At 37.4% G+C, this 8,617-nt stretch overlaps 2 protein-coding genes across 2 annotated transcripts; both read left to right on the top strand.

Moving 5' to 3' along the window:
• Positions 1-1,132: 1,132 nt before the first annotated feature.
• Positions 1,133-2,092, top strand: LOC101624642 (olfactory receptor 51L1-like). The gene has a single exon (XM_004683659.1). The coding sequence runs from the start codon at positions 1,133-1,135 to the stop codon at positions 2,090-2,092; it is 960 nt and encodes a 319-aa protein (XP_004683716.1).
• Positions 2,093-7,179: 5,087 nt separating this feature from the next.
• LOC101624411 (olfactory receptor 51L1-like) lies at positions 7,180-8,133 on the top strand. The gene has a single exon (XM_004683658.1). The coding sequence runs from the start codon at positions 7,180-7,182 to the stop codon at positions 8,131-8,133; it is 954 nt and encodes a 317-aa protein (XP_004683715.1).
• The last annotated feature ends 484 nt before the right edge of the window (positions 8,134-8,617 follow it).

Here is an 8,617-nt window from a genome sequence, read left to right as displayed (position 1 = left end):
GGGTGAGAGGATTCACCTGAGACAGCAGGGAGCAGAACAGGCAGATCGACAAAGTACACTGCTGAGGGGAGCAGTGGGCGGGTCAGGAGAGGTCTGCCACACCATGTGGATCTCCTCCGGGGCAGGCGGGGATCAAACTCATGCGGAAGTGGCTTAAACTTCTTAGTGCTGTGCTTTAACCGCTGCGCCACCAGGGAGGGCCCCCAATACACTTTTAAGAAGCATTATATACTTTTTGTTGTTTTTAAAAAATCCATGTGTTTCTACTCTATCCTTCCATAACCTGGATGTCTGAACTTTTATTTGCATATTTTATTATAAAGAGCCAATCTCTAAATAATGATTTCTGAACACAGTAAGAAATTTTGAATAATTAAAATAATTTATGGTCAACTTTAGTTAAATTATGTAAGTCATTACAATACAAACATTGAGTTCATGTTTTATGATCATATTTTTCAATTTTCAATTCTTCTATACTAGATGTTAACTAAACAAGTATTAGTGTCATCACATGTTAATAACCACTCTGTGCCAAAATTATATATTTGGATATATGTTAGTCAGAGCAAGATCCATGCTGACCATATGTGCCTGAATCTGAAAAAGTACCATGAATGCTGTTTCAGTATTTTGAAAATACTATAAAGCTTAGACAGAAACAGTCATTTATGTAAATTACTGAGGAGACATTTAAAAAATACATAAAAAGACATTTAAAAATACTGATGTCAAATGTTGATTTGACATCAGTGACCATGGTTAAGATGTTCCCTACATATTTATGAAGTTAAAATTATAATATAGGAGGCATCCTGTGAATGCAGTTATATGTAATGTTGTCATAAGAAAATCATATTTAAGTAGAAAATAATGGGTCTGATCTGGGAAGATAAAGGAAATGTATTTGTATTATAAGTGGATATGTTTTATTAATTAACAACAACTCAGCAATGAAATGGAGAAAAAACAAAGCAAAACTATGGACATGACTTTAGAGACAACTGTAAGCAAGCATAAGTTTGAATTTTACTTATTTTTTTTAATTTCCCTACACAGATGCTGATCTCATCACTGCCTTCTCCACTGGTGTGTGATTGTGAGATTGGATTGAGGCTAAGCAGTCAGCATCATGGCATCCTTAAACTCTAGCAATACCTTTTCCTCCACATTCTATCTCACAGGTATCCCAGGGTATGAGAAATTTCATCACTGGATATCCATTCCATTCTGTCTCCTCTACTTTGTTGGAATAATGGGCAACTGCACCATCCTGCATATTGTCCGGACAGATTCCAGACTCCACGAGCCCATGTACTACTTCCTGGCCATGCTTTCCCTTACAGATATGGGCATGTCCATGCCCACGATGATAACACTTTTCAGAGTATTGTGGTCCATTTCCAGGGAGATACAGTTCAATATTTGTGTGGTCCAAATGTTTTTCATTCATACCTTTTCCTTCACTGAATCATGTGTACTCTTGGCCATGGCTGTTGACAGGTATGTGGCCATCTGCAACCCCTTAAGATATGCCACCATTCTCACTCCAAGACTTATCATAAAAATTGGAATTGCATCCCTGCTCAGGAGTGCCATTGCTATGATTCCACTTCTGGCCCGGCTGGCTTTCTTTCCCTTTTGCCACTCCCACATCCTCTCTCACTCTTATTGCCTACACCAGGATATGATCCGCCTTGCCTGTGCTGATGTGAAGTTTAATGTTATATATGGATTGGTTCTGATCACTGTGCTTTGGGGCATGGATTCAATGGGTATTTTTGTATCTTATGTGTTCATCCTTCACTCAGTATTAAAAATATCATCTAGGGAGGGGAGGCTTAAGGCACTCAACACATGTGGATCCCATATCTGTGCTGTACTCATCCTGTATGTGCCCATGATCGGACTATCTATTGTCCATCGTTTTGCCAAACACTCCTCCCCTCTAATCCACATCTTCATGGCTCATATCTACTTACTAATTCCACCTGTACTCAACCCAATCATCTACAGTGTGAAGACCAAGCAGATCCGTCAAGGAATCCTCAGCCTGTTTCTCCCAAAAAAAATCAGTGCTAGTATGATGTAGTCATGTTTTCAAGAAAATGATGGCTTCAGTCTTAGTGATGTAAATACATAGCAAGTTGTCTGATAGAGGTGTGTGGACACCAGTGTTACTAACAAGAGAGTTCTGAACAACCATGATAGAGCAACAAAGCGTCATGAAAAAGTCCTGAGGAGAGAGCTGGTGTCTACTGGAATGATAGGGATAGATTTAAGTATCCCCCATAAATCTGCTTTAACTATAAATGTGTTACTAAAAGTGTGTTGGGAATAATTTACATTCTCTCTCATTTCTAATATCAACTCTTATTCCAGGTCACCTCTCAATGTTTTCCTTGAATGTACTGAATGCACATTTCCTGTTTTTTTTTTATTTTATTTTGAATATTTTCAGGATTCTTATATGTGTTCCTAATTATATAAATACAATTTTAATCTGTTTCTCCTCTATTTTCATGAAGATACAAAAGATGTTATATTGATTTAAAGGCATGTTAGTGCCTAAAGCACAAGATATCAATCCTCATATTGCACAAGGGTCATCTTTAAATATTTATGCATTTTATTCCCACTTAAGGTTTGTTTTTCTGAGGGATACAAAGTGTCTGCCTCCTTATTAATTTATTTTTACTTAATGTTAATTCAGAAACAATATTAATTTTGTAGAATGCTGACCCACACACACACACAAAGCCCTCAGTAACTATTATGTAGAAACAGCAATTGGAATCCATTGGTTAAAAAAAAAAATCTGATAGGACCCTCCTGGTGGCGCAGTGGGTTAAAGCACTGCACTATGAAGCTTAAGCCACTTCTGCATGAGTTCGATCCCCGCCTGCCCCAGAAGAGATCCACATGGGGTGGCAGACCTCTCCTGACCCTCCTGCTGCTTCCCTCAGCAGTGTACTTTGTCAATCTGTTCTGCTCCCCACTCTGTCCCTGGTGGGTCCTATCACCCTCCACATCTCCTGCCTGTACCCTAGTTCTGTATGAATAAATAAATCTTTTAAAAAAATCTGATAATAATTTAGGATCTAATAGTTTCTAAAGGTAAAAATGATGTAATTCTGAGATATAGCTACCTATAAATTCTTGGTATAGGAAAATGAAAATATAGGCTTTTTTTTTTTAAAAAAAATTTATTTGTTTATGCAAAAAGGACTGGGGTATAGGCCAGAGGTGCAGGGGCTGCGAGAAGATTCACCAGATACAGAGTGGGGTCCAGAACAGGTCAACAGGGCCTCAACCAGTGTCTGCCAGGTTCAATACACTGTAGGTATAAAAGGTAATCAACAATTACTGAACAAATAATATACATAGTTTGCTACAGAGTAAATAAAGATTAAAGAAAGTATTCAAACATTGTTAAAAAAATAGTTTGGTATAGCAATAAATCTTTGTGGCAAACAGACTTATCAAGAGTTACATTTTGTATAATAAAAGAGACATTATTAATTATAAATTAAGATTTCAAATTTCAGACACCTGGAGTACATCTACAATTTCCCAGGCTCTGATACTAGTAGACTTCTCTCTGCATGGATGTGATCCTTACACAAGATGAAGACTTTTCAAATTATTTCTGGTCTAGATTTAATGCAACTATGTGTGAGCCCATACATAATTAGCTATTTCTTGTCTTGATTTCTAATTTTCCAACTCCTGAAGACATTATTAACACTGGCACAAGTAACAAGTAAAAATAAAATTCAGATGTATGAGTAATAAATTAGATTATGTTTTTGCTTTATACATATACAAAGCAAAAATAATAGTTTTAAGGAAAAATATGCAGTTTGAATATTGTCATCAGAGTCACCATAGCCCTCATCCCCTGTATTCCCATTAGACAATATCCTGCCACTGTCCGAATGCGGAAAGGAGGATCTTGCAAATGCCATCAATTCAAGTGATAGTACCTACAGGGTTACAGGCATTGTCCAGCCTGTGTCCTGGGGACTGACATCTCTAGGGAACAAAGAAGACTTATTAGCTCACCCTTGCTGAGAACTAGAAAGGTGTCTCATGGCAAGAGGAGCTATTCTACCAAGTATGTGAGGCCTGGGGAAAATAAAAGTGGGAGGAAATAGGAAATAGTGAGGGGGGTGTTTGAGGTAAGAGGAGGGAAGGCAAACATCGAAAGAGTGGGAAGTGGAACAGGAGGCTGAGGGAAGAGGGCAGAGGTTTTCAGCCCATCACAGGACATAATCTCCTCTAGAACATCTTTATTTTTCATGTCTGTTTCCATAGCATTCAAGTGGGATAAGAATTTCCATGCAGGCTTGCCTAGGTGACACATACTGTGACAGTAAGTAGTCTCCTTTTTGTGCGTGGGTGCGATGATTACACAGATAAAGACATTACAAACAACCAGAAGAATTTTATATGCCAATTGTGATTCGATCATATAAACTTCAAGGTCCCTTTCAGTACCTAGTTGCAGTAATGTTTATATCATATTAACTATTCAGATATCTAAACCTCATTTCATAAGTCTTTTTGATTTTTGAGCAATAAACTAATTCCAGTCTCCACTAAAGATAGGTAGAAGATATTCCAAAGCCATAAAAGCATTTGAAATTATAGAATCAGAATCAATAGGATTTGGAAAGTACCATCTTTCCTGTTCTACAGTGGATGGGGTTTTAGAATAATGGGTGGACCAGATACAAATGAATATATGTGACAAAAAAGAATATCTATAGTGGTAAATTCAGAATGCTATTATGGTTGCTCAGATTCCACTTTGATTGAAATCCCAGAGGTTTCATTTTTTTTTTTAGATCTTATTTCCTTTTCTACCTAGGAATTTGTATATTTGTCTCAAATCAGAATTATTAATATAGTGAAAAATATGTAATTAGGATCATCATCATGTAAGGATGTCTTAAGTTACAAAAATTGATTATGAAAAACATGTCTTCTACACTAAATTTTAATTTAGTAAAAGGAAGATGAAACTTTTATGATTCACTTCCCTCTCCTCAGACTACATACTTCATTTTTTGTTATATTCCCCTCACAGTGCTCACTATGGGAACACACTTCCTATTATCATTATTTCTCCAATGATACTTCACAAATATTTATGTTATTACTGTCCTGCTGTCAATCTTATGTCATCATTATCACCACTATTTTGTGGTCACCATATGTGAAATCCCATGCTAGGTGTTTATATCAAATATCACCTTTAATTCTTCACACAATCCTCAAAAACTGCTATTATCATCAGATTTCAGTGGGGACAACTGTAGAACAGATAGTGAAAACCATTATTTCAAAATTAATACATAAACAAGTATTGGAATATATACCAGAAGATTATGTCAGGCTACAACCATGTTCAAGTATTAATAGAACCAAGAAACAGAGAATAAACTTGTTCCCATGGATGAACATGGGGGAAATTTTCTCATTAGTTGCTCAGTAGAAGTCATGGAGATGAATAAAGTTCCTGCAGTGTCCTCCAGTCAGATGAAGATTCATGTTTATTGCTTCTTGGAGAGAGGGAGGACATAAACTGAGAGGAATGTTCTGAAATGTGAAATGAAAAGAAGTAGGATTGTTAAATTGAATTATGGCTGAGAAGTTGGAAAGTAATCCACAGGAAAAGTGAGATAACATTGGGCAATCTAGTACAAGTATGTAAAAATAAGGAAAGGCAGGCAAGCCCATCTTGGGGAGCCAGAAATATATGTGTTGTAATAAACCAGGTAGATGAAGGGGAAAGGTAGGGCCGTACTATTGATTTGCGCAATAGGTTGGTAGAATTTAATAACGATATGGTCATTCTGGAAGACTAAACTTGGCTCTAGAATTGATGTTTGATTTCTTGATTATGAGTCTTCTATATTGTAGAAAATTTCACCTACCTGGCAAATGCCAACTGCATTCAGGTTTTTATCTGCATGGATCTGGGTGAGATTAAGGGGGATTTGGTATAATAAAGGGGCAAAGTAGCCTTTACAAGACAGCAAGATAATTAAGCAAAGTACAGTAGCAAAGTCTTATAGGCTATAAATCACAAACCGCATTTTGGTGAGGATATTATTTTACAAGTGATGAAAAGTGGAATTTTGCTTTACTTCAGAGATTTTCCTTACAACTTTGATTGTACTGGATTAAGTTGAGGGAGATATTTGTGTTCACATTTGATTAGAACAGAACAGAGTCAGTAGAGGCCAGATGTCAACAGGCTTTTATTGAGCATAGTATGTATTTTTGTTACTTAGTGTTCACTCCACATTTTTCTCTCCAAGACCAATCTATGGGTCATTTTGCATTTGTATTATTGAAGAAAGAGCTCTTCATAAAATGAAAATAAGAACAAAGAAAACAGACCAGTTCTAAAACACAATGGGAAAGAAGGTTATTACACATTGAAGTCAGTCAATTATATTTGCTTGCGTCCTATAGACTATTGTAACAAGATTGCTGCATATAAAATTAAATATTTTATTATTATTTCTTGAGTTACATTTCTTTTATATACATTTCTTTTTAACCTGTATTTATCTCTTGGGAAAGGTGTCCAAACCCAAACTGATAGTAGAGATGACCATACGTCAGAACAAACCACTGGCCAATTTTAGAACCAGAGATAAGTAATAAAAACAAGAACAATATTTGCTTCAATAGTGTAAAGATAGGTGTTTCACTATTACAGTATTTGGTAGTGAAAGGCATCCTTATATAAATCACAGAGGAGTTAAAAAATGTGAATGTGGACCAGTAACCTTGGCTAAGAATGTTCCTGAATATAAATATAAAATTTAAAAGCAGTCTTGAAAATGTTGTGTGGATGCTGCTCTGGGAATTGTTTTTCGAAATAGCACCTTTGTTTTTTGGTAAAATATTGATGGGTCTGCATCTCAGAAACAGAGGAAATTGTGCTGTAGTAATGATGGGAGTATATTAACTGACAATACTCAGCAATGAAATGAAGAAAGGCAAAGCAAAAGTGCATGCATAGACTTAGAGCGGTTATCAATAGACACTGAAGTTTTGTGTTTTGTTTTTTTTCTTTCCTAACACAGATGCTGATCTTTTCATTGTCTTCCACATTGGAGTGTGATTATGAGATTAGGTTGAAGTTTAACTTTAAGCTCCATGGCTTCCTTAAATTCTAGCAACAACTGGCCATCCACATTCTATCTCACAGGTATCCCAGGCTATGAGGAATATCACCACTGGATTTCCATCCCACTCTGTCTCCTCTGCTGTGTGGGAATAATGGGCAATTGCACCATCCTGCATATTGTCCGGACAGATTCCAGACTCCACGAGCCCATGTACTACTTCCTGGCCATGCTTTCCCTCACAGATATGTGCATGTCCATGCCCACGATGATTACACTCTTCAGGGTGTTGTGGTCCATTTCCAGGGAGATCAATTTCAGCACCTGTGTGGCCCAAATGTTTTTCATCCACACCTTCTCCTTCACTGAATCATCGGTGCTCTTGGCCATGGCTGTTGACAGATATGTGGCGATCTGCTACCCACTAAGATATGCTACTATTCTTACTCCAAGACTTATCATCAAAATTGGAATTGCAGCTTTGCTAAGGAGTTCCTTTCCTGTCATTCCACCTCTAGTCAGGCTTTCCTTATTACCCTACTGCCGCTCCCACCTCCTTTCTCACTCTTATTGTCTGCACCAGGACATGATGCGTCTTGCTTGTGCTGATGTGAAGTTTAATGTTATATTTGGGTTGTTTCTGATGATTGCACTGTGGGGTGTGGACTCTGTGGGTATTTTTGTGTCTTATGTGTTCATTCTTCACTCAGTATTAAAAATCTCATCTAGGGAGGGCAGAGTTAAGGCCCTCAGCACATGTGCATCCCACCTCTGTGCTGTACTCATCCTGTATGTGCCCATGATTGGGCTATCTATTGTCCATCGTTATTTCAAACACTCCTCCCCCCTTATCCACATCTTCATGGCTCATATCTACTTATTAGTCCCACCTGTGCTCAACCCAATCATCTATAGTGTGAAGACCAAGCAGATTCGCCAAGGAATCCTCCACATGCTTTTCCCAAAAATATCAATTCCAATGTGAAATAGCCACTTTTCAAGATAATGTTGGCATCAGTCTTAGTGATGAAAATATAGAGTAATTTGAAGTTGGTATGCTGGCAGCAGTGTTACCAACAATTAAATGCTTAAGGAACAGAGGAATGCAGAGAGCATCATGAGAGGACTCAAAGGAAAGATGTTGTTCAGTAGAACTATATAGCTGAAGTTAACATGTGCCTTAAATATTTTTAAAATATAAATATGGGGCCCTGCCTGGTGGTGCAATGGGTTAACACAAAGCACTAAGAAGGTAATGCTACTTCAGCATGAGTTCAATACCCACCCCAGAGGTGATCCACATGACACAGCAGATCTCATGTCTTACCCGCTGCTCCCCTCAGCAGTGTACTTTGTCAGCCTGTTCTGGTCCCCATTCTGTCTTAGGTGAATCCCCCAGTTCTGTCTGCATAGGTAAATAAGTCTTTAAAAAAGCATAGATAGAAAACATAAATAAAATCTATTATTTT

Source organism: Condylura cristata, unplaced genomic scaffold, assembly GCF_000260355.1.
Source record: "Condylura cristata isolate star-nosed mole 26May11 unplaced genomic scaffold, ConCri1.0 scaffold00015, whole genome shotgun sequence".
Taxonomy (NCBI): Eukaryota; Metazoa; Chordata; class Mammalia; order Eulipotyphla; family Talpidae; genus Condylura; species Condylura cristata.
This window is presented reverse-complemented; position numbering and strand designations above follow the sequence as displayed.

What these genes read in the sequence shown, in the direction of transcription:
- LOC101624642 (XM_004683659.1), top strand. Translation starts at nt 1,133, where the DNA reads ATGGCATCCTTAAACTCTAGCAATACCTTTTCCTCCACATTCTATCTC.
- LOC101624411 (XM_004683658.1), top strand. Translation starts at nt 7,180, where the DNA reads ATGGCTTCCTTAAATTCTAGCAACAACTGGCCATCCACATTCTATCTC.